The 26,236-nt window shown below is 40.2% G+C and overlaps 1 protein-coding gene across 1 annotated transcript in view; it reads right to left on the minus strand.

The window, feature by feature from the left end:
• SVEP1 (sushi, von Willebrand factor type A, EGF and pentraxin domain containing 1) overlaps positions 1 to 26,236 on the minus strand; it is a 133,141-nt gene that overhangs the window by 47,182 nt on the left and 59,723 nt on the right. Inside the window, exons 8-28 of the mRNA XM_067315744.1 lie at positions 25,031 to 25,149; positions 23,445 to 23,574; positions 22,617 to 22,724; positions 22,182 to 22,313; positions 20,508 to 20,702; positions 19,261 to 19,382; positions 16,293 to 16,401; positions 13,952 to 14,143; positions 13,399 to 13,632; positions 12,714 to 12,875; positions 11,781 to 11,942; positions 10,804 to 10,965; positions 10,105 to 10,199; positions 8,706 to 8,802; positions 7,871 to 7,984; positions 6,877 to 6,990; positions 5,947 to 6,148; positions 5,250 to 5,407; positions 3,833 to 4,034; positions 3,032 to 3,207; positions 2,373 to 2,497 (exon numbers count right to left, since the gene is read on the minus strand). Coding sequence (XP_067171845.1) covers positions 2,373 to 2,497; positions 3,032 to 3,207; positions 3,833 to 4,034; positions 5,250 to 5,407; positions 5,947 to 6,148; positions 6,877 to 6,990; positions 7,871 to 7,984; positions 8,706 to 8,802; positions 10,105 to 10,199; positions 10,804 to 10,965; positions 11,781 to 11,942; positions 12,714 to 12,875; positions 13,399 to 13,632; positions 13,952 to 14,143; positions 16,293 to 16,401; positions 19,261 to 19,382; positions 20,508 to 20,702; positions 22,182 to 22,313; positions 22,617 to 22,724; positions 23,445 to 23,574; positions 25,031 to 25,149 — 3,110 coding nt within the window. The remainder of the gene's footprint in view (positions 1 to 2,372; positions 2,498 to 3,031; positions 3,208 to 3,832; positions 4,035 to 5,249; positions 5,408 to 5,946; positions 6,149 to 6,876; positions 6,991 to 7,870; positions 7,985 to 8,705; positions 8,803 to 10,104; positions 10,200 to 10,803; positions 10,966 to 11,780; positions 11,943 to 12,713; positions 12,876 to 13,398; positions 13,633 to 13,951; positions 14,144 to 16,292; positions 16,402 to 19,260; positions 19,383 to 20,507; positions 20,703 to 22,181; positions 22,314 to 22,616; positions 22,725 to 23,444; positions 23,575 to 25,030; positions 25,150 to 26,236) is intronic.

Consider the following 26,236-nt stretch of genomic DNA (forward strand, 5'->3'; position numbering starts at 1 on the left):
CAATAGGAATTTTACCAAGCCTGTCAAGAGCATTAAAGACAGGCCAGTACTGAGAAATTTTCTAAGTGGCCTTAGAAAATCCCACTTAAATTCTTCACCAGTGTCCTGTAAAATCATGTGTACTAATTGTTCTCAGCATTGCTCTTGTACATGAAAACCCAAAGATTTGACTTGCAAATGCAGCACTCGGTGACCCAAAAGGCAAAGAAAAGTACCAGATTGCTGGTACTTCTGAACCTAGCAGAAAGCCAAAGACATAAAGACAGGAAGAGAGAAACAGAGGAGACATTTGGATGATAGAAGCAAAGATTCTGATTATATTCTTTTCAATTTCCTGTTAATTTTATTATTTTTTTATTTGGACCATGGATAACAAATAGTGATAAATAAGCAAACAGTAGTAAAACTGTAAAAATACATCAAAACAAAAACTTTTAATCACAACCCCTTTCCTCCCAAGAAATGCCTCTGACTTTGAACATTAGTCCTTGCTGTTTAGGCTTTTCTAACAGTTTCAGGAAAGGCTGAGAGAGCTGGGCCTGTTTAGTCTGGAGAAGAGAAGGCTGAGAGGGGAGCTTATCAATGTGTACAAGTATCTAAAGGGAGAGTGCCAAGAGATGGGGCCAGACTATTTTCAGTGGTGCCGAGCGACAGGACGCGAGGCAACGGGCACAAACTGAAACACAGAAAGTTCCATCTGAACATGAGGAAAAACTTTTTCACTGTGAGGGGTGACAGAGCACTGGAAGAGGTTGCCCAGAGAGGTTGTGGAGTCTCTTTCTCTGGAGATATTCAAAACCCGCCTGGACGCGATCCTGTGCAATGTGCTCTAGGTGACCCTGCTTGAGCAGGGGGGTTGGACTAGATGATCTCCAGAGGCCCCTTCCAATCTCAACCATTCTGTGATCCTGTGATTTCTGACCTTCAGGATTGAAACACTATTTAATATCTTTATCTATGACCAGGAGCAGGTGATGGAGCACAATCATCAAGTTTACAGATGATGCCAAACTGTGGGACCAGTCAGCATGCTCAAGGATACAGCTGCCATCCAGAGGGACCTCAACACACTGGAGGAATGGGCCAACAGGAACCCCATAAAATTCAACAGGGACAAACTGGAAGGAAAAATCCCTACAATGAAACAGGCTGAGGACAACATGGCCAGGGAGCAGCTCTGTGGAGAAGGCCTTGGGTGCTCTGGTGGACAGCAAGCTGATCACGGGCCAGCAGTGCACCCTTGCAGCAACAACGGCCAACAACATCCTAGGCTGTGTGAACAGGGGCACAGCTAGAAGAGAAAGGGAGTGCTTATCCCCTTTCCTTGGCACTTATTAGACTACATCTGGCATATTACATTCCACTGTGGGCTCTTCAGTACATAAAAATCATCAATAAATTGGAACAAGTTCAAGGGAGACCACCAAGAAAGTCAAGGATTGCAAAATTTTCCCAGTGAAGAGAGACTGGGGCTTGTTCAGCTTGCAGAAGAGATGGCTTCAGGGGCACCTAACAGCAGCCTCCTGGTGCAGGTAGATCGTCAAGGAGATGGAGCCAGGCTCTTCAGAGCAGTGTGTGGTGGGAGAGTGAGATAGTAGTCATAAACTGAAGTGGGAGGTCCCATTTGGACCACTTCCACTCTGAGGACAATCAGCCACTGGAACTGTCTCCCAGAGAGGTTGTAGGATCTCTGTCCTCGGAGGTTTTCAAGATCTGACTAGACAAAGCCCTGAGTCCCCTGTCTGATTTCAGTGTTCACCCTGCTAAAGCAGGAGGTTGGATTAGAGACCTCCCATGGTCCCTTCCATCCACAGTAATTTTGTAATTCTGTGAAAGTTTAGCATCAAACCTGTATTTTTGGTACCTGAAAAAAAGAAGCCTAATATTCAGTGATGCTGATCATTCAGACTTTTCCCTGAATGATATAGTTCAGAGATTTTATATACTGTCTAATGTATTGGCTTAAATTCTGATACCTTACCTCTGAAGTTTTATCAATGCCTTCACATGGCAGCATGAGGGAATTGAAACTTGTAAAGTAAGCCCTGAGCTCATTTCATACAGTTTTCTCCCTCTTCTAACAGGATTACTAGCTTTTGTGTGTCTTCATTTTTCTTTCAAAGACATTTAATATAGAAAGGCTCAGTCAAAAAAAGATGGTGACTTCAATGTTGATTTTACCATACCTAGGCTTGCTTAAAGCTACTACACTTACTACACTAAGCTTATAACCCTAAGCCAAGGCTTATTCTTGTCCCCACTGACTTCTGTGCAAACAGTAAAGTCTATCCAATAAGCTAACTTGGAATGCATTTTCATGTGTTCATCCTATGCTCAGAGCCCTGTGCTCAAACACTGCAGTAAGGACTTACCTGCTGTGGGGACAGGACATGGTCCCAAATGTTGAGCTGACTGATGGAGCCCACAAAAGATTCGGCTGGGTTGAATCCTTCTCCCTTCTGATCTTGTTCTTGTCCCAGTACTAGAGCACCTCCACCTAAACTCAGAGACAATTAGAACAGGGATAGGAAACAAAGCCTCACAGCAGGTATCCCCACAGAAGAACTTTTTAAAAAAGTTTTCTAGCTCATATTACTGAGGTTTTATAAAGCAGAACACCAGCCACCTTCAACAAACTCGCCCAGCAAACTTCTGGGAAGCCTTATTCTAGATTGAGGTGAGTGAGCATAAAAATTAGGAAGTGATCCTCAAACAGGAATAAGCATTAGTTGCTCCCACAAAACCATTCTGAAATCAGTTCAGAACAGGCTCCTTTACAGACTAAACTCTGTCACCACCAAAACAAGTGGTCTACTACTTTACCCTAGAAATAGTCACTTAGTCTTCACTGAGGCTGAGTAAGGGAACTATCCTCATAAACAAGAAGAGCAAACATGAGCACTGTATAAATGCTGAAAACCTGAAAACATACTAGAAACATCAAAATAAGCATATCCTTGCACGCAAAGCAAACTCTGTAATAAAAAAAGGAAAAAGAAAAAAGATCTGGTGTAATGTAAATAAAGCATACCAGGGATTTTTGAGCCGACTGAGAGCCCACTGCCTCCATCAGACAGCTTTCCATCAATGTACACTTTCCATGCCCCATCCGTGCATGTCCATGTGACTGCAATGTGATGCCAGTTACCATCGTTTACTGAAGGACAGTCTGTGATCCTCTCTTTCCCATTTACATAAAGAACCCAGCTGCATGGAGAAGGAAGATGAAGGCATACTCAGTTGTTTGCAGCAACTTGAAGAGTACAGCCTGTCCCACACTACCCAAAGAAATGTCGTTTGCTAAAGGGGGTAACTTTGTCCACCTCGTACACAAAATCTCTCTTGAAATATCTGTACTCTTTGAGAGAACTTGGAAGTGACTATTATCATATGCAAAGTATAGTGAAATAAGTAATGTGTTCTGCACCACAATGTGAAGACTCAAGTTATGGTTGTATAGAGGATTCTTAAACTTGTCCCTTGATCCATCTCTGCATTGAGAATCATACCTACAAGTACTCTGAGTGCTGAGCTCCAGTTTTACCCCGTCATTGATTCAATTCTTTTAAATATGCTGTAAATATAATCCAAAGGGAAATACCCTGTTTTCTAAACTTCACATTGCTTTCTTGCTGTTACTCTTGTATTGGCAAAAAGTGAAGGAAAGAAAGTAACAGAGAAAACAACACAAGGGGGCAACTTCAGCTACAAAGTTTGGATCCAAATTTGCCTACCCCAAAATAGGCAAAGCTGATATTCAGACTTTTGGATTGTACTTTCTCTATCAAGTAAAGACAGGTGCAAGCTAGAGAAAAGCAGATTTGTGATTTACCCATTGTAATCTGTCAGGAGAAATGCATTATCACTTCCATTTTCCACTGCATAAGAAATGGGAGTCCCATAGTTTGTGGTGTCAGTGGATTTCATCCAGAATGTACAGGTGATGTCACCAAGAGATGGGAGAACACCATCAAACATGACATATCCATAGATGCCAGAGACTTCAAAATCGAGATTGAAACCAGAGGACTGTTCTGCAACAAAGAAGAGTTTTTAGAGCTATATTCTTACAAACACAGAAACAAATCAAATGCAATCTAACCAAATGCAGTAAAATGGAACATAACCCATCTACAGAAATACTTCACTTTAAATTGGTCAGAGCTAGAAGAATGTATACCAGCCTGGCACCAGCCAGCCCACAGAGTTTTCCAAGGCTAGAGAACACACAGCATTTGGAAAAATACAACTGGAAAAGGAGCTGATAGTCTAACAGAGAATGAACATGAACCTTGTATAGCACTGGATATGCTTTTCATCCTCTGCCCATGAACGTACAAATCCATCTGCCCATCCATCAGCCCAAAAGGGCATGATCATTTGTTTTCATTTCATCCATAAGAACCAAGATTTAAAAAAATAAAGAAAGAGAAAGAGAGAGAAAGATGACTTCTGCTCTGGAATGACTGAAATACACTGCACTGATATGAACAGCACTCCCGTGGTGCTCACATTTAATGCAGAGTGACATGGTTTATAGCAAAATTCAAAGACCACTGTGTGCAAATATACCAGCTAAAGCTCTCCTGAAAGCTGGGTGCTATTTAAACTTAAACATAAGATGTGATCTAAATGACCCATATGTCCTCCACTATCTCTGTAGAAACCAGTGCAGGTCCTCAGCTTCCATCTGAAGATCCATCAGCTACAGGTACAAGACAGTACAATTTTTATGGGTTGGCTGAAAGACAGAGTTGAGCCCCATGGATGTGCAGTGTAACTGCACAGCCATCCAGTGAGTTGAACCAGGTGAGTATAAGGCTTGTTTTGCCCCACTGTAGGGAACTTGATTTTCTTAGTACTTTTGAAGCTGAGACTACCATGCCCTCATCTTTAACCTTGCGATGCCAAGTTCTAAACAAAATAAAAGAAACACAAAGAGCTAATTAACTGAGATATACAGAGCAAATCCAAATTAAATTTGACAAGCCTTCTTGGTATTAAAAAGATAGACCTGTGCCTTTACAAAAAGAGAAAGGAATAAAAATATGATCTAGCACACAGGCTGTTACTTGTTTGCAATTACGATTACAATAGCACTGCAGTCACACAGGCTCCACTCAGATTCTCAGAGACCCACTACACCTAGCTGCTTTCTGGGGAAGCTGTATAAAACCAATTCAGCCAGTGCAAATCTTGCCCAGACACTTAATCAAGCCGCCTTTTTCTGACACTTTGGTCCTGTGTACCTGTTTCACACCTGCTGCCTGTAAAGCCAGGGGGACATTTACAAACGTACGAGTTCAAGGCATCCACACAGGTGGCTTGGTTTAAGCAGGGACTGGAGTCACAGTCATTGATGTTCACTTCACAGTTCAGTCCTGTGTATCCTGTTACACACAGACACCTAAGGAGAAGAGAAACATACTTCAAATATGGCAGCTGTGATAACAAAAAATCCTTGCCACGAGGCCCGTTCCCACCAATGGGAATGGCATATACTGAAAAACCTGCAGAACAGATACTACAGAGTTTTATTTTGGATGCTCCTTTTAAGTATGACTGAGCTGCAGTTTTTCTTCTGGAGAAGGACAATAAAATATTTAAATGTAGTAACTGCATAATTTCATATGAAATTGGGAGAGACTTGGGAAAGTGGATTTCTTTTGGCAGAACAATACTCAGATCTCTCACACGGTACATGTCTTGCAGTCCTACCATGCTGACACATCTAACCCTGCACATTCTCCTTGCTGTCTATCTCAGCATTTTCTAAGAGGTGAGGACACCAAGATTTTTCTTCTCTTTTAAAATCTCCTTTAGAGTGCATAAGGGGTCCAATTATCGGATCAGGCTGTTGAGCCCTTTGCTGAAATCTAAGAAGGCCCAAGCACCACAACATATCTGGCTTCTCACACTGCATTATAGCAATCATCTGTTTTTCACCTGAAGCTGTTGATACCATCTCTGCATGTAGCCCCGTTCCTACAGGGTCTGCTGAGACACTCATCGATGTTTCTTTCACACAAGATACCAGTAAAACCCGGAAGGCACTTGCAGGAGAAACTGCCGATGCGGTCCTCACAAACAGCCCTATTAAGACACGGGTTTGAAAGGCATTCATTGACCTCCACTTCACAATGAGCACCTGAGAAGAAAAGAACAAAGTCACGGCTCCGCCTTGCTTTAATCTGAGAAAGAAGGTCACAAAACCATTCCTGGCTTCTGAGGACTCTTGCCAACAAATGATTTTATGGGAAATGGCAAATATCAGGGTAGTTATGCAGGTTCTGGATTTACTCTATTAACTGAGGGAAAGTGGCCATAGAAGAGTTACAGGAATCATTTTTGCAGTTGCATAAATGAACACTCAGCGTGACGTTGGGAGTCTAAACGGATATTGCCAATTATGTGAGTCATTTAGGCTGAATCAGGAAAGCACCTAAGAAATGAGCAACTAATGAGAAGCTGCGACAAAAGAAATTAAGCTGGAAGCCTAAGTCTACAGTGAAATGTAAAAGCCAAACACATGGGACTTCGGGATTTTTGCTGGGAAGGAGGCTCCATGTTACAAGCATAGAAGAATGGATGGGAGTAGTTTTAATATAGACAACTTTGTCCAAAGCTGTGCCACAGAGTAAGTTCACAGCAAAGCTAGGAAGAGGAAACATATCACCTAATACATCCTTCTGAAGTCACACTGTTGCACTACAGGCACTATGGGAAACTACATGGACACAGGGAAGACTAATGCATCCAAATCAATGCACAATATATGCAACGTATAGCAATAACATTGAAATACTTTGGCCAGGGTAGGCAGGCATTTTTCTGGGCAGAAAGAGTGATGGCTGGCTTAAACAAGAAATGGTGTACCTGTGAACCCTTCTGCACAAGTGCAGTGGTAACTGTTCTTGTCATCGACACAATGGGCTCCATTCAAACATGGGCTGGAGCTACATTCATTTATGTCTTCTTCACACAAGAGACCTTCAAACAGCAAGCGTAACATGGCATGATATATCAAGACATAGTCAAGACCTGTATGCTGCAGTGACTGGGTTTGGAAGCCAGCGCAGCTCTGTAGTTCCTGTACAATAAAAGGCTACTGAGATCAGATGATAAAACTCCATGTTTGACTGCATTACTGCAAATATCTGCAGAGATCATCTGTGTTATTTAGCTGTTGAGCTGCAAAAGATGCCAAGGCCAGGATTTGTCTTTATAAAGTTTTAAAAATATTCAGCAAGTGTTGCTGTCATAAACGTAGGGCCATAAATGTGAAAAATGAGGGAGGCCATTTTCAGTGGAAAATACTAGGCCTTTTTTTTAAACCTGCTCACAGAATTATCTCCTCAAAAAGCTTACTTCAATATTTAGAAGTTACGATGCTGTTTTGGCAAAGTACTCAAGCATGTCAGTCGCTTCAAAGATTTCAATACCCTGAACATGCTTGCAGGTGAGAGTTAAAAAGACTGAGAACAAAGATATGAAAGACACTCACTTACTAACAGGCCTGCACCTCCATAAATGCTTTGTCTAATCAAGTCCCATTCAATTTCATAACAATTTTTCCCTCTGAATTTTCTGCATTCTCTAATCTTTCCTTTTTTTTTCCAGATCAGAACTGTCACAAAACACAAGCACGCACGCACACACACACACAGACCGTCCTTCTTGAATGCTCTTCCTTTTATTTTGAAAACTATTCACATACATTAGGACTTTCCTCTAGCCTGTGGATCCGACTGCTTTTCTGTTGTAATTCTATTAATGTCGGTGAAGCAAGCACAGCCCTTGTGTTGTGTTTTTTCTACTTAGCACAGAAACAATGCCTCTCTGAAGAAGAGCTATGAAGCAATTAAATCACCTGAATAGCCTGGTTGGCAACGGCAAACAAAGGCCCCAATGCCATCTTTACACATCCCATTGTGGTGACAAGGAGATGATTTACACTCATCAATTTCAGTTTCACACTTCAAGCCTAAAATGCAAAACAAAGAACAGAGAACAGAGAGACAAAAATGAAATTGTTCAAAAACACAGAGGTCATGAATACTTAATGTAGGAAAACATCAGACTGATTAATTGCCTGGATTACTAGACATTTTGGTTCATTATCTTTTCTTTAAACTGTGTTTTAACAGAGATCTGGAAGAAAATGCTGTTAGAAAGGTATAATGTAGATCAGGCAATGGTCTGATCAGTTCCAGATGGTAGTACTTAATATTCTATTACAAATAACTGAGACCACTAATTTCTTGATACTAGCTAAATAATATAAATTATCTGTTTGCTTTGGACCAACTGCAAAGCTGACAGGAGAACAGGAAGATGTGGTGGGATTGCCTGTTCATAGTACAAATTTCCAGTTTTTGCTTATCAAAAATAATTGCTAAGCAATAAGATTTTCAAATCCCCAAAGTTTTGTCCAGTGCTGCTCCAGCTGAAGTCTGTGAGACTTTTCATTAACTCCATTAAAATAAACTCCAGTCAAACTCCCTTTCTGCCAAACACTATATAATTTAGCAACAACGGGAACGATTTGTTTTCTTAATACTTAATGTAGTAAATCTGTGGTGGGCAATCCAATTTGTTAGGCTATATTTTTGCCTTTTACACTGAAATGTTTTGCTCCTTTATGCTTGCTCACATTAAGAGTATGAAGCCATGTTTATTCCTCCACCCACTTCTGACATTTTTACCTGTATATCCAAGTGGACATATGCAAGTATATCCACTTCCCAACTGTTTACATGTCCCATTGTTGTGGCACGGTTCCAGGAAACACTCATGAAAGACCTGCCATAGGCAAGAATGATGTAATTAAAGTAAACATGGAAATACATTTGGAAAGAAATATTCCAATTTTAAACTGCAAACTCCATAGTTATTTTTAAAAAACTGGAAAAAAGCCCTGAGATTAACTTCTAGCTCTTCCCCTTTGTCTCACCTGAGTGTCAACCACTCTTATTTCTAGGGAAAACTGCCAGGAATTTGAATAATTTTTTTAAATGGTCTTTTTTATTTAGCAAAAAGTGATCACCTTCCTAGCTATGACTGACAGCAGACATGTTATACCATGCTATATTTCATACAATACTTCTCCAGCATTTCTTTTCCTCTGCTTCCTTTTACATTGATTGATAATGACTTCCTTCAGCTGGTTGTCTTTTGGAACAAAGAGAGGTGAATCTGTGGGGGACTTCACTGTATAGGGTTATTTATTCTCAGATAGCAAATCTGAATTCAACAGAGCCCTTAAGAAAACGGTCAACTACAGTCGTGGGGGATCTGTTTGTCATCTGCCCATATTTTAAAACAGCAGTTCAGACCACACTTATCATCAGTCAACTCTGCTCCTGTAACATAACGTCTCAGCTTGAGATTCATAGAAAGCAGCCTTGTCACAGTTACAGCTAGGGGCTGTGGCAAACATCACTGGAGTAGCTTCTATCACATGAGGACTTGCCTCCATTTCAGGGAGGGTACTCACAGCAGAAGGGAGTTCTGCTTTTTTCTTCTCAAGTGTATCTTTATTGTAATAAGTAAAAATAAAGATTCTACAGTTGGGACTTAGATATCTGGTAGCATCTTCTGGAATCCAGCATACAGAAGCCATCAAATGACTGAGCATGAGCAACCTACTTTTTAGAGACTGACTGAACCTCTTCCAAGAGGTTCATGTTTCTTTAAAAAGTGTGACAGGTATTTCATAAATCAGGTTGAAGGCTTCAAGCTCCAAAATTTAAGATTGCCAATAACTGATGCAGCTTCTTTTATTCAACAGGAGTGTTTCTATAATCACAAAGAGAATTTGAAAGCTGAAATAGCTGTGAATCTATGCATGTTGTCACTGGCTAGCAAAGCGCAATTTTTATGAGTTCTGCTGAGTAAGACTGACATGTAGGTCAGCAGGACCAGAAGTCCTAGCTTTAATGGTATCTGTCAAATAAAGTAGCTCCCATTACCATCACTCTCACCTCTTCAGGAGATATAGTCAACATAACAATTACACTAAAGAAAGCATTACTCATTTACTGCTGGTGTAAGACACTGTTTCTTTCATTAGAGTCAACATTAGAAAATGTATCTGGTCCTTGCCTGACTGCTGACTTTGTACTGCTTGCTGATATTTTCTGGAGAGGCTGGTACCATCATAACACTTTCCTCAGCTGCTGAGAAAGTAGAGCCAAAACCTGAAAAGGAAAGATATGGAAGTGCTGTTAATAACACTCTACAACCAGATCCCTGTTCCATGAGGGCATCATAATTTCATTTTAGTAATGCATCTAAATGATGATAGAAGTGGATTTGTGGGAATAAATATAACAATTTACAGTAACCACATAGTATTCTATGTATGTCATATATTATAAACATATATATTTCTAAAATACATGCATGTGTATGTACATATAAAAATACACACATATTTTTATATAGGTACCTATACATACACACGCACACACATATATTTATGTGTGTGTATATATATATTTATGTATATATAAAGATTTACTGTGTTTTTTATGGGCCTGAAGGAGAACTCTTATCAAGTTCAGTGGGGTCAAGAATCCCTATTCTGTAAGTGAGCCTTAGTACATATCACAGAGTCACCCCTTCCACAATAACCCAGAGACAACATTAGTAGGCAGAAACAGGTGCGAACTGCACTGGTTGAAATGGGAGGTCTACATATGTTCTGAGAGAGCATAGGATGTTTTCCCTTCGGGCAGTTGCTGGCCACACCTTTAGATGCTCCCTTTATTCACATTCTTCTGGGGAGATATTTTGGCTTACTTGAACAATCTGTGATGGATCTGGCACCAATGATGGTTGTTGTCCCATAAAAGGGACAAGACAAGCAGTAGGACTTTCCTGGGTCTGGCTGATAGTAGTCTCTGGGACAAGGGTAGCAAGGTATCAAACCTGTACGAGAAAACTCTCCTGCAGGACATGGTACTGCAAGAACAAAAGGACATTTTCTTCAGTGATCATTTGTCCCCTTTCTGGTCATTTTCTCTCCTCCCACCACAGTTCCTCCTCAGACCTACAGCATTTGGGTGAAACCCACAAGGAATTCACAACTCTGAAAAATCCTTATTTAACCTGTGCTGTTAGGTGACACGTGGACCTCAGTGAATCACAGAAATATCTGGGAAGTATTTTTGTCTATTCCCTTCTCTGCTGTGGAGAGAGCTTTCAACTGCAAATTCCCTTCCCCTTCATCTCACATCACCTTGCTTCCTGCCTCCCCCCCCCCCCCCAAAAAAAAAAAGGTCTACGGACCAAAGACAAGTTTTTTGTACCATTTTCCCTGCAGACTGTTTGCTTTGGGGATCTTTCTGGCAAAACTTTCCCCAGGACAGTTGAGGACAGTTTCTTGAAAAAGGAAATGGTACAAACTAAAAAAAATTCAGAATTTTTGCAGAGCAGATGTGGAAACTGTGGAACTGTGGTTCCCAGGATAATGGTGGTGAAACATACTGTCATTCCTGCCCTCTTCTGAATGGGAAAAGGCTTTATTTTCACACAGATACTCATCAGAGGGCTCATTCTATTCATCTTTAGTTAAGAACTCATCTTGGAAATCAGAAGGAGGGTGTTTCAAAAATTCAGGGTATTAGGAAATAGCCTGTCATTGTGCTGGGAAATTCTGCTGGTCTACACTTAACCATAGGCTGAATTAAATCTCAGGTAGATGGATTGGACTACATTAGCTGCTGTTTAAACGCTGCTTCATTTTTAGAAGTTTCATAGCCCCTTTTGTTACAAACCTCCACAGGCTGAGACATCCACAGCACCTCTTTTTACTGTTGACATCTTTTCTGGGCAAGAAATGCAGTTCCTGGATCCAAATGCTGGCTGATACATGCCAAGTGGACATGACTCGCAGGTCTCAAGACCATTTACTGAATACGTTCCCTGCTTGCACTGAGCTATAAGGCAGAGCAATTCATAAAGATTAAGCAGTATCCAACAGGAAACGTGATTCCTAACCTCTAAAAATAATGCTGAAACCACAATAATCATCACAGAGACTGTTTATTTCTACTATTTTTTAGTTTACTCTGAAGGGCTTCATGAATACAAAGAGCTAAAAAATGGAATTCTTTAAGTGTGGGATGTGCTAAGTTACTGACAGTGCATTTGCAAATTATTAACCAGTTAATTCTTTTCCAAATAACTGCACAGATGATTTATTTTAACTCAGCTACTCATTTTTAACCAACAAAGGCAATGGCAAGACAATCAACAGAAGACAAAACTAGCAGCTTCTCTTTCAGAAACAAGTTGCAAAGATAAAGACGTGCTGAAGAGCTCTGTGCCAAAGCCTTGTAGAGTGGAATACAGACATTTCGTCTTCCATCACTGCAGGATGGAGAATAGCTCGTAAGGAGAAGAATGGCATTGTTAGAAGAGTAAGCAACCGCATCAGTCAGGGAAGCAGGCTCACAATCTCACAAAGGCAAAACCGAAACAAAGCCTCAAAGACCAGTTCTTCTTAGACTTAAAACCATTTGTGTTGGCATTCTGCATGCCACGGCAGTGGGGAAACCTGTGTTTTCTCTTTGCATGTGCATCAAGGGGCAGTCAGGACTGCTCCTCGCTTCATAGGCTAGTCTCATTCCAATACTCCTGCAATGAGGAGCAAAAAGACAGCCATGAGACATTTTAAAACAGCTGCCCGAAGAAGGTGACATCCTCACCTTTGCATTCAGAGATGCTTCTGGAGTGCAGGTACTCTGTATAGGTACCAGATGGACAACTTTTGCATTCCAGCTGACCTTCCTCATCTTGGTAGGACCCAGTCCAGCAGCTTTCACAGGCGCGATGCTCCAGAGAGTAAAAGGTACCCAGTGGGCAGTTGACTGTAACATTGGAGACATAAGCGCCCCTCAGAACACACAGTCACACATACTTGCCTTGCCTCTAGAGCTCCCACTTAATCAAACCCTGTTTGTGTGAAATGTGACTCTGCTCCTCAGCAAAAGGGCTTGCACTGGGTGTCTATCTGGCACCTTCTAAAGATTTCACTGAGTGCAAGAAATAAAATCCAACACCCTATCTTAGTTACACATCATCTACAAGACTAACAGAGTTAAAAGACATATAAAGCACTGTTTTCCTGAGTATTATCAAGTGTATGGATATGTCTGATTTCCCCCATGGCGTGGAACCCTGGGTATAAAAGCGTTCTTTTTCCGTAGTCCTTGGTTACAAACACAAACATCCTCTGGAAGTCAAACTGTGCAAAGCATTGGAGAGTTTATTGTTCTGGGAGACCACAAGCACTGGGTTGTGCCAATCCCTTACCCTCTTCAAACATTGTCTAAAACCTTGCTTTTTAAAATGATTTTAAATACATGTAAAGGAGTAAGTCATCTGGCTTACCACACATTCTTCCTCTCAGCACGGAGCCAGGCCTGCAGAAAAGAAAAGCCTTCTCGGTCTCCAGTGAGTTGCTGTCAGCTACAATGAGTTCGGATGCAAACTGAAAAGAATACATGGGTTCCTTATTGAGAGTCCTATTCAGCCTGTTCGTGATAGTCTCTAGAGTTTTAAGGAGCCTTTGCTGGTTTTCCAGTTCCAGTGTATCATTCCTTTCATCAGGCAATGGCACGCTAGCTGGGATTTAAAGAGAACACACAACAAGCACACAGATTTTACAGTCAGCACTTTGGTGTACTCTGGGAGTGCAACACTCAAGCTTGCCAGTGCAAAGTGGAAAGCAGGCCATGTGCATTGTGCTATCCATGAACAACATGCTGTGATCTTTCCCCAAGCACAAAGTCTGAGAAAATTGGGCTATGAATGTCTCCAGAAAACTGTCATCTGCATCTCTAGCAGGCTTTGTGAACTGAAGACAAAGTTTTACTGAATGTATTAGAAACACATTTTTTTAGAAAGGAGGAACAGGAGAAGGCAGATATTCTGATTTCCTCACCTGTGATGTTAAATATTAATTTAATTTTGTGGTCAGTCATTGGAATGTTGAGCTTTTTATGTCTTTTCACCCGAGTGGGCGCTGCCTTTACAGAGGCAGAGAGATGCTTGGATAGGTCTTCTTCCTGCACTGTATCAATGAAATCACCATAGGAATAATCCAGCTGGTTTGCTGCCCCCCAGCCAGCAGGTCCTGCCGGGCATTGTGAAAGAAAAAAAAAAAAAAGAGAGAAATATAATCATGTATAAAAATGAGGCCTATTATATTTACACTTATTTTTAAAATATCTCCCCTACAGAATGGGATCTATTTGAAGCTCCAGACAACATGCATTGGCTTTGCCTATGCAAAAAGGCTTTAATGGTATAATAACAAGGTGATTATCAAAATGTAACTCTCCCTTTCTTTACAACACCCTGCCTATAAGTAGAGTTCCACCACTCTTTATGCTGATATCACTTATTCTGGTTTAGAAAAAGTAATGAACCATGCTGGAAAATCATCTCTTGTAGCAGGATTATGGCTAGAAATTTAACCAGCTCCATACAGAAAGAAAAAGGAAACAAGTCTCTCTGATGATCAGTGAAGTCTCACTTATACCCTAGAGCTCCTGAAACTTGTGTCTTTAGCCAAAACCTTAAAAAATTACTGCCGTAAAAGTTATAAAATAAATTTCTGATAAAAGTAACAAATCTCTTCCTGCTCGGTCTTCACATGGGCCCTCTACTGCCAGTAACATCTTCTACAACAATCCCATACAGCTCTCTCTTCTTTTTCCTGCTTAAATATTGCTAGCATGGCTTATGCCACGCATATCCATTACACCTCTTTCTCATAACTCTTTGAATGGTTGTACCTGCCTGACCTCTCAGAAGAGGATGGCAACGTCACCTTACGTGTTCAATCCCCTCAGACAGGCATTTACTGTTACACATAGTGGGTTAAATTCACCTCCAGTATAATGTCCTGATGTCATCATCTACAGTGTGCACTCAACTAGCTTGTCTTGCCTAAACATTTGTTTCTGTACATAATCTGCCTTCTCATAATGACTGAAATTAGATGCACACATTTTTTCATTAATCTAGCTTTTTTTCTTTTGAAAATGTGACAGTATAAAAAAATTCCGCCTATTACTAGTTAACAGTCATCTATATTATCCTTAGTTTACGGCAAAACTGAGGTAAGTTAACCCCACAGCTCTGGGGTTAATACTGTGCAATTATTCCATAACTCATCTTCTAAACTACTGTCCCTTATGACCTGAGAGGAGTTCTGATCTTTACCCTCCTTGAGGTAAATCACAGGAAATTCCAGAAAAAGCAACAAGGTTATTCTGAAAAGAAGTTGACATGAACCGAAAGAAAACAGAGCCCTGTATCTCATTTTCTCAACATTGTCTTCACTGTTTTAGATGACTTTTGAAATTAGTTTCAGCTGTCATTAATAATCACCCTTCCCCTGATGACAATTGGAAATTGCAGCCTCCTGTGTTTGGTTACAAACAAATGTGCTCTCATCAAGCTCAGTGACACATGTCTGAAAGGTGAGAATAAGAAGGAAGTTGTAGCACAGTAATCGCATTATGAACCCCCAAAAGAGCCGCAGCCTTAAGGCAAAGTAAGCGTTCTGAGGTTGCCCTGCCAAATGCCTCCCACCAAGATAGGTGATGCAAGTTCATTTTCTGTGTTCTTAGCCCTTCTGCTCTAAGCACCCCCAAAGGACTCAGAGGTGCCAACCACAACAACTGTACAACATGGACACTAATATGCTTGAAAATGGAATGAAAATGACAGTGTACTTGGCATAAAGCAAAACAGGAACAATCATGAGGACTAGCATAGCTTTCATTCAGATATAACCACAGTCTGAATCTTGCAAAAGAACTGTCCTTGCATACAGAAAGTCATTTCACAGCTAATGGGCAAACTTAAGCTCTTTTAGCTTTACATGGTGAGGGTTCCTTTTTGTCCTGATGCTCTCCAGGATCATCATTCTTTTTTGAATATTTTGGTTTGAAACTGTATGTTTTTTAAAAGTTCCTTTCTTGAAGGCTAATCAAACAGGTGTTGGGGGTTTCTGCTTTTTTAAATCTCCATCATGAGGCATTTCAGTAAACTTTTTCTCTACATGTGTGGTATATAGGAAGCAGTATCAAAACCAGATAACAAACAGTTTCAAAATACTGTTATCAAGCTTATTATTTAATTCCTTAGCATATTAAGAGCTCTATAATTGTTTTCTTTAAATATTCCACACAACACAGCGCAGTACTTCAGAACAAAGGGAATTAAGCCACATTAAGCCTGGATGGCTAACAATCTATGCAATCAGTAATTACCAATGGCAAATCCATTTTCGTAATCGTAATTATATTCTAAGCAATGTTTATGTGTCTGGTCTTCCAATCTGCAGTCAATATCATCAACATCATTACAGAATGATGGGACCTTCAAACAGAAAGAAGAATAACATTAAAAAACAAAACCACATAGCCATCCCTGACTGAAAAAAACTTCTAATTATGATGTAAAGCAACAGTCCTGCCCTTTCTCTGACACTAGATTTCTCCTTTCATCTCTGTTATAATCCTCATAAAGTCTGCTGGAAGAGGTATATTCTATTGATACAGCTAGGAAAGAAGAGGGAAACTTGTAGGCAGACAAGCTCTTTTGCATGCTCTTAACATTTATGCAAGACAAGAGGTCCATTCAGTTAACCTCTGCACCATTCTTGCCTGCAAAATCCCATAATATAAAAGAAAGTTCAGGCTTGTTTCTCCAGGCTGAAGACAACAGGAGAGCTTACAGGTCTGAAAACATCTTTGTTGTTTTCAAGGCACGTAACCTGTAATTCTGTCAGGGTTATAGCAACACTGTTAGTATGTTTCTAGCTTTCAAATCTTATTTCTTCATATCTACCTCCTCTCCACCCATGGGGAAGTATTCATGCATTCTTTCAAGAGACCTCAGAAGACAGCAGAAGTCATCTGAGGAGAAGGACAGTCTTTTGAACAGGGTACACAATTAGCTGCTGAGGAAACTAGATGGTAGTGGTGGCTCTACCGGTGCATTTCTGGATATTACATGCCATTTACTTAACTTCCTCTTGCTTGTTTCCCAGTTTGGGATAACAGCAGTGGCATACAACTCCACTGCATGAAGGCTGTAACTCAGAAATACTTGTAAAACCTTGAAAGAGCCCCTCCTAAAAGAGGCTACAAAAGCAAAGAAGTATTTCCAACCATGTGAACAACGCATTGGAGAGAAGTGTGACTCTCCATCTTAGTGACAGAGTCCAGCTAGTAGAAAGTTACAGTAATTTGGGCCATGCATGCCTGCCCCTTCTCATTGGTAATTTCCAGGGTGACCTGCCTGGAACATAGCATGGCCTGAGGGCACTAATAGGCCTTAATGGCCCTTAACAGCCTCAGCTGAGGCCTCCCCCACAAACTCTGCCCACGGGCCCATTTAAGCTCAGGTCAGAGACTTAGATTGCTGTCTGAGTAATGTTGGAGGATCTTTAGTTCAGCTACAGCCACGATATTACCTAGCTACAGACCCCACTGATAGAGATCTTGACCTGCAGATTGACTTCTCAGCTTGAATTTGGACCTGCCTCAAACCTATGAACTTGACTGGTGATCTCAGTTCTTGGCTGAATCTTGCCATGATCTCTGGTTTTGCCTTGCTTGGGTGCTGTGGGACTGGGTGCTTGCTGGTGAGGCTCATGCCCTGCTGACTGCGATGTTCCCCCTTGGCTCCCAGCTTCCCTGGCCCTTAGGGAATAGCTGACCCTTGCTGCTCTCTGGCAGAATGAGCTTCGAAAACGCTAAACAGAAAGCTCTACAAAAACCTTCTTGGTACTGGTGATTTCTTCTCTCCACAAAGGCAGCAGAGGCTCTATAAGAATAAATGAAAGCATGAATGATTTTTTTGATCAAATCCATGTTTCTCTTTCTAGAAAGGCTTCAAGCAGGGTGGGCTCTAAGATGTGTTTCTGAATTTCTTTGCTTTTTCCATATCATTTTCTCATTGGAGAAGTGGCTCCTGCTAATTCCCTGCCTCTCTTCAGGTCTCTGTTAGAATTCCAAATTCATAAGAGCAGGACTGGGCATATTCAAAACAGTTTTCATGACTCTTTTCCCAGACTGCTGCATTTTGATGTAACTGCTTGGGCTGGTCATCAAGCGCTTTGCCTTATATCTCGCTTTCTGGTTCCAATGCCCTAAGCACTGGAATCTAGTGGTAGTTGATAAATATGCTCTCGGGAGAAAGGAATGGAAATAAAACCAGGATTTTCCTATTGGAAGACAATAAACCTGAAGCAAGACAAGAGAGTGACAGATGTTTAGGCCACAGATTGCCTGGAAGGGTTATGTAGGCTCTGAACCATTTGAACAGTGCTATTGTCATCTGTGTGGATCCCAAAGCTGTAGCAGTTTGTCCCTCAGCTGTATGTGTTAATAATGCTTTTGAGTTAATGGTGGAGCTTTTAGCACATGGATCTTTCTTTGGTCCTCCAGAATCGGTACTTGCCCAGTGTTCTCTTCTGGAGCAATGCTACTGGACTAGGCCTGGACTGTCAACTCCTTAGCCCACCCCTCAAAGTCCTGCTGCTTCTGCTCTGTGGCTGAGGATATATTTGTGGATTAGGAGGGGAGACTGTCGTACTGAGGTAGAAAGGAAAAGATGCTGCAGAAAGGGAACAGGCTACCTGTTCATGTTCAGGGCCATACAGCTGTTTTTGATAACAGGGAGAACTTAGAAACTTGAGAAATCTGAGAGCACAGAGCAAATTATTTAAATCAGAGCCACTGGATTTAAGTGCCTGGGCTTAGGTACCAAATGTGGAATGCATGTATTTTTTATATGTGCATATTTAATTATTTAGGTATGCCATATATATTCTATATAAAATATATTTTGGCACCATATCCAACTATCAAAAGTAACATTGAGTTTAAGGGACAACTGACTGGGTTTTTCAAACATGAACAGGTATCTCTGGAAGCCTACTGAAAATCTGTAAATCAGGTCCCCAAGCTACTTGCAGCACATCCTAAGTAGGCTAATTGGATTCTGTCCTAAGTAACTCTGCACTGAAGATTGAAATGAGTTACATTAAAATGCCAGTGTATTCTTTTCATCTTTAAAGGAGACATTTCATCTTCTGAAATGAAACAACCTTCAGTTTCAAGTTTCTGTGCTATTTTCCTTGTAAGCAATTAGTTAGCTTTGAAAAGTAACAATAAGGTGCATCTTGGGTTGGAGGGAAGTAGTAAAAGGAAGGACTATTTACTAACCTACCATTTTACCAAGTGCACTCTGGAATGCATCAGCAAAGCTATTTAGAAGACTGTTGTCATCACATCGTGTTGCTTTATACAGCATCTCAAAGGATTTGAACCCATGGTTTGCAAAACGATTTACTGAAAAATGGAGAAAAATTTGTATTGGTCAGAGTAATAGTTTCTGAGGACTGGCTGAAACTAGATTACACTAAACTAAGAAGCCTTGTCTTTAAATCAGCAGTTCAGATTCCCAGGGCTGTACATGAAAATGTGTCTGTTAGTCTAAAACAGATCACTTAAATCTCAGTCAATGGAGTTGAATATAACAGCACGTAGAATGCCCCTCAACAGGCATGAAACTTTCATGACACTGCTGAATATTTCAATGTGAAAGCTACTGGGGACTAAAGATGTCAATCATTGACCTATCTCAGTATTTTCTTAGTGGGAGAAATCTGTCAACAGGCATAATATCAACCTCCGCACTTTCTACAGAGAGAGAAAGAAACAAAAGATATTAAAATGCTATTACTAATACTGTTTGGCTAAATGTGGAAAAACTCTCGCCCAGAATTCAAGCAAGTCAAAGTTTAAGTATCCAAATTATGGATTTTGAGTTGACAAGTAGGTCTGAAACATAACTTTTGTTGGTTTATAGCTGAAATATTGCTCTTGTTCACTGAAACCAAGGAAGCTACTCTGATAAAAGTGGACACAACACGGTGCCAAGACTGGCTTCGACTGCAGCTCTTACATTCATATTTGGATTTAATATGCCACCAAAGCTGAGAAAGCCCGCAGCTGAAGTTTTGCATATGTTTATCACAAGTAAGAAAATACATTAGAGCTTCTGATTTGGTGGTAAGCAGGTAGGTAATTATAGCATTTGCATTGACAATTTGCAAAAGCCATTGAAATTCCTGTTGAAATGGCATTGTTAGTGTTGTCAACAGACAAACTATTTCAAATGCTAATGACAGGCAAACTTTGTTAACTTTGGCATCTTTGCTGTCTGGCGAATTCCAGAACTCAAATTTACTACTGTTTTTATATTTTAGAAAGCTTCTGAAATAATACCTTTAGGGACTTCTAGCGTTCTTTTGCAATATTTCTAACCATTTAGAGGCAGAAGATAGAGAAGATTTATTATCATTAAGCCGCCATCCTAATTTCTAAAATACTTTCATTTACTTCCTCCTTAGACACACTGTTTGAGCCTCGGATTCATTTTGCAAAACAAAGTCTAATAATAAGAAGACTTACAAGAGCAGTCGGGCCACTGTGGAGAGTAAGGTGGCTTCCAGACACCATCCTCGTAAGTACAATAGTAGTTTTCACTTGATCCTTCTGAAAGGCTATAACCATCCGCGCAGCGTAATGTGCAATTAACACCTGCTTCATCTGATGTGCATGTAAAATCGCCATTCACAGGCTCAAAGGAGATTTCACAGGGGGAACCTGTGCAAAATACAGAGATTTTATATATGGATGATTGTGGTGAAGCTAGTATGTACACAGGAAAACTGCAGATAAGATTTCCAAAAGCACCAAGTATCAATCTGATTCTACTTCTGCTGGAAGTCTGTCTACTTCTTGTGATTTTCATAAAAGCAGAATTAGGCTAGTGCCAATTCTTTTTGAACTCTGCCACTGGAATTTGAAATCCAGAAACAAAGACTCAATTTGTGATATATATGTGAAACTCAAAAAAAAAAAAAATTGGAAATGCAAGACTTATTTAATCTTTCTGTACTTTTTCAAAGGTGCATTTACGTATGCAGTAAAATAATACAAAACACTAAACTATATCTTCTATGCAAACTTTCATGAGTGAATTATATTAAAATATATTACATACTGAATTCTGAAACTAAGCATTATTCATTCTGCACTGTTGCAACAACACATGGATTTGATCTGGATACCTAAGAAGTCAGAATTATCTTAGTACTGTAAAGCCTCAGTTAGAATGTATTTTTATGGGACCATTGTGAAGAATTTGAACACTTGAAAATTTTATGCCCCAAGCACTGAGACCACAAAAAATCTGAGGTGGTCTAGAATTTGAAATAATGCCAGTTCTAAGAACTGGCTTTTTCTTGTTAAGTTTTACAAAAGCAGATCAGAAATTAGGACAGCCTTCTGCAAGTTACCTTTTTGTAAACCTGTAACCAAAACCCCAGTCTGCATGTTTTTAAATTTTCTATTCACTAGCAGATTTTTCTATATAAATGTCCAACATAAGCACTAGAGGGCAGAATTCAAGTGGAATTTGCATCCTTTGTTCTTCATCTGCCAAATAGCTGTTTGGCCTTTAAAGAAGAAAGCGGGCTTGATAACAGGAGGAAAGTAGTGTCTATGCCAGCAATACAAACACATGAGTATATCTATAGGTACAGATAGCTTCTAAAATCTAAAAAGTGTTATAATACCTGGTAGGATATTTGCAGGTAATTACAAAAATCTTTCCATGGAAATTTTCCTTTCTAACTACAGATTCTACAGATTTGATATGAGACTTCAACAACATCTGTTAATCCATTTCGCACTGTATTTGTCACTGACAAACAACTGGATCCATTACCAAACATTTTACTGCATAATGAATAGTAACTTCAGTGCTTTTACACTTATTTGAATTTATAGGACCCAATTTACTGCTGTGCTGCTTCAGTCTCAGATAATTTATTGATTTTAAAAAATATCCTTATTTCCTTCAAGTTATTCCCATATAAAATGGGATGGGAATAACTAAATAAAAAAGTGTAGGCTGAATGAAAAAGTGGAGTAGGGTTGCATCCTTTGTCATATTCAGTTATAACAAAGCTATACACTCTTGCTGGTTTGAGGATACTGATCTGTAGCACCACATGTTACACTACAGCTTATGTGTGATGGATCTGTGCCAGCAGACAGAAAAAAATTAGGATAACAAACCTTTGATGACAATGTGGATCTCACATGTCCTGTTATTGCCAGAAGGGTCCATAGCTATGTACTGAACTGTTGTCTCTCCTTTGGGGAAGAGATCTCCAGGTGCATGACTTCTGGTAATAGTGAGTACAGCACCTAGAAGAGTTAAAAGACAACCTAAAATATCAATAAGAAGGTTTTTCTGGCCTAGCTTACAGCAGCTCTTCCTACTGACACTGAACACAAAATCAGCAAAATAGGATTGCCTGTGCTCAAGCTTGGCAACTGGAGAAGGAAATGGCAGCATGTCTTCCAAACAGTGTGTTCCTAAAAATAAATAAGTAAAAAAAAAAAAAACAACAACAAAAAAAACCTGAATGCCAAGGCATCATGGGTAAGCAGGTTGGAGCTCCCTAGTCCCACACTGTTGTGTGCATGCTTAGGGGTGCATTATCTCACCTGAATTGTCTGAAAACTGAGGTTCCTCCCATGTGGCTGGGTACTCATTCTCCAATGCCTGAACAGGAGGTGGGGATCTGCATCTGTCAATTACAGGAGGTTCTGCATCTATAGGATTTGAAGGGATGGCATGAAATTAGCTCACTGAACTGCAGTCACGCTCAGGTAAAATCTATGATCAGAAGAAGTCATTTAAACAGTAGTTTAAGTTCACACCAGGAGATATAAAAAAGTTAGATATAATAAAGTTAGGTGCACACTTGTGAGTAAACTGCTTCAACTGGTAGATGCTGAGGGAAAGGAATGGCAATAAGGCAAATTCTTCAGCTGAACTGTTTTCTGCATTCTGTTTGTGTTCTACAGAGCCAATCTTTGCTCACAGGACTGCTGAATGACAAGAGTGTCTGATATAAATATTTGAACAATGATTTGCATCAGGAACATGAAAGAACTTTTAAAGTTCTTTGTTGGTATGGAGTCTTTCAAGAAGGAAAAAAAAAAGATGTGTATGATGAACACAATAAAAAATTAACTTACAACATAACAAGGCATTAATTTACCGATAGGAGGAGAAATTTTGAGATTCAGAATGAAGAACACAACAAAACACAACCCAAACAGAGCATCTGGCAGCAGTGATGCTGCCCACTGTGCAAACCGTGGCCCGAGATCAGCAAAGCATTTAGGGAGAGATGATATTATTCCTGGGCTTATACATGCACACATAAAGGCCACAGTGATTCATAGTCTTTTTCTGCACAAAATGAGAAGGTTTCCTCCATGACAGACTCTTCCCCACTGATTTTTAGCAGCAGATATTTAACTTACCAATAACCTTGACACTGAATGTACAGCTTGCCTCATTGCCTGACTTATCAACCGCTGTGTAAGTAATAGCAACTTCGCCGATCGGGAGAAGATATGGTGGTATGAAAGCTGGGGTAACATGAACTGAGACCTTTTATAGGAAGACACTTGTTACTTAAAAAACAAACCTGGTTAGTAATCACAACACTCATGTATCTCAAGAAATGGACACTAACAGTATCGTTTAATGTTAATGCTGTTCATACTTGAATGCAAACAGCCCCTTTACGTAGCAAAGGCAGATTCTGCAGAAGACTGCCTTGCTTCCCTTCCCGATACTGCCTTCTTCACAGCAAGAGGCATTTACTGGCTCAGGAGTTGGACCTTGTCCTGCTACACTTCACAGCCTTGTGCGTTAGGACAACCTGAGCCTGACTCCTGTCTGCCTCAACACCCGGAATTGAAACTATGCTAGCTCAGGACGTGCTTTGTCTGCAGTTCAGATCTCCAGCTGCAAAGGGAGTAGTCCTAGCAGATGTGTGGGGCAGCCAGTTGTGGGCCACAAGGACTTAACATACCCATTTTTAATCTGCATGTATTTGTGACTCACTAGACTGCAAATGCTTCAAATGATCCTGGCAGTACAAAGGAGTCCTTTATTTGGAGTAAATGACACTTAAATGCTCTCCATGGCTCCTTCACAGGGGCTGGAACTGTGTAAAGTCACTTCTCTCTAAGACAACTGGCTCCACGTGAGCAAAGTAGTTTATCTGAGAACTATGGCTTTGACAAACCAGCTGCAACTGAGAGCTAAGGTACTTCGTTTCTACAGCTTAATGAATGATCCTGTGTCAACAGAGCTATAGTGGCTGACCGTGGCTGTACTGTATCAAAAAATGCATTAACTTAAACCTCTTTACTGTGAAAGCTCACAGCTTCCAAGTGCAAAAAACTCCTGTGTTTGCAGCAGATGAAGAGCATGCACACAGTCACTGTTCTTCTGCTGACTCATGATAATGCATTCGGTTGCTGTAACTTGATCGTGTCTGAGCCTGCAGGGAATGTTAGTCTTCATGAAACAGCTCTGGAGCAAATTCTGCTTACAACTCCATTCCCAGACCTCTGACACCCATTGTAGTCAAAGGCCCACATCTTGCATGGCATAAGAAAATGGGATTTTTCTCTCACTCAGAAAGCTGAATCAAGTTTTTACTTATCACATCATGTTCTTGTTAGCCTTTTAGATTAATGAACTGGTTTACTTCCGTATGAGAGGAGTTTATTAAACTTCTTCACATTCTAAGAGCTCATTTTTAAAGTGGCTGTCTCCATTTTATAAACAAGGGCACATTCTTTCTTTTGACCACATAAATTAACCATATGAGATTTTATCCACTTAAACACCACGCAGTGTCCTGTGACTGCATAACCTTAACTGAGAAAAAAAATGCTGAGTTCTCAAGATACAAAGTTTTCAGCAGATCTTTCTTTTACTTCTGCTTATCAGAAAAAGAAATTCTAGGGGTTCAGAAAATTAATTCTAAATAGCTAGCAAAAGAATGCTATCAAAAGGCTGCATCCAGTCAAATGTACAGATTTTAACTTGCCTCATCTCCAGAGTTATCTTCAGCTGTTGGGACCTGCCAGCTGATATTAGCAGAATTCTGATGTTCCAGAGTCTTAGTCTCAATATTTTCTGGACAGCGGATCTGAGGAGCTTCAATATCTGACCCAGAATAAAACAAACAAGTTTTATATGTCAAACTATAGCAATAAAACCTCTATAATAGTTAGACTGCAGCTTGTTAAAACCACTCTTTTCTGTACTGCCTGGGCTTTTTTTTTTTTTTACAGACTTCCTGCCTCTGCCTCTTTTAATTCTTGCCTACTTGCTCATACATAAATAATAAATTCTCCTGGGGAAGGGACTGCTTTTTGCTGTATTTTTTGTACATGCTTTAGCACAAGACTCTTGTCTCTACATGCAACCGTAAGGCAAAGAGTCAATAAGACAGAATGATGACTTGGTTTCTTTTATTATTCATCTATTCGTTAGACACACCTACTCATTAAAAAGGAATGGTTTCTCTATCCTTTCACTTCCCAAAATACATGCATGACACATACAGATATAAGCACTTATTTCTGATCATCAGTGACTTAAAAAAAAAAAGTCTTTGTGACATGACATACGTACTATGAGCAAGACAGTAGTGACTCTCGCATTCTTTGGAGCACGGTGTAGAACTGACTTGCTGCAAGGTGCTACGCATGGCAAATGGGATCTTCTAGCCACCTATGTGACAATGCCGGATGGTTCAAAGGACTGCTGGTACAACATGGGGAACACCACCAGCCACATTTAGGCCTCAAGTTTCTCTGACAAACTTGAGGTACTTCATTATTTCCCTGGCAGAGGGCCTCTCAAAACATTCGTGGTCAGGTTATTTTATTGCTGCAGCGCTGTTTGATAAACGGTCTCTAGACTCACGAGACAAGGACAACAGCATTCAGCTCTGAACTCATATATACCCAGGAGGCTTTAAAACAACTCAGGACTGATACTGCTTATATTTTTATTGCTAAATAGTTCCAGCAAAGACATAACTCAGTCAATTAAAGCCCCATAATTAAGAGCACTAAACAATAAATACAAGTGGTTTTGCCTTCCTCTGAACTCATTCTGATGAAAACTTTATTAGAAATGCACTCTTTTAAATAACTACCAGTTATGATTCACACTCCCTTGACCACAGCCTTCAGGCTAGGGCAAATTCCATTTAAAAGTGAATTCAGAAGAAAGACTAATAGAT

This window comes from Apteryx mantelli, chromosome Z (genome assembly GCF_036417845.1).
Source record: "Apteryx mantelli isolate bAptMan1 chromosome Z, bAptMan1.hap1, whole genome shotgun sequence".
Lineage (NCBI taxonomy): Eukaryota > Metazoa > Chordata > Aves > Apterygiformes > Apterygidae > Apteryx > Apteryx mantelli.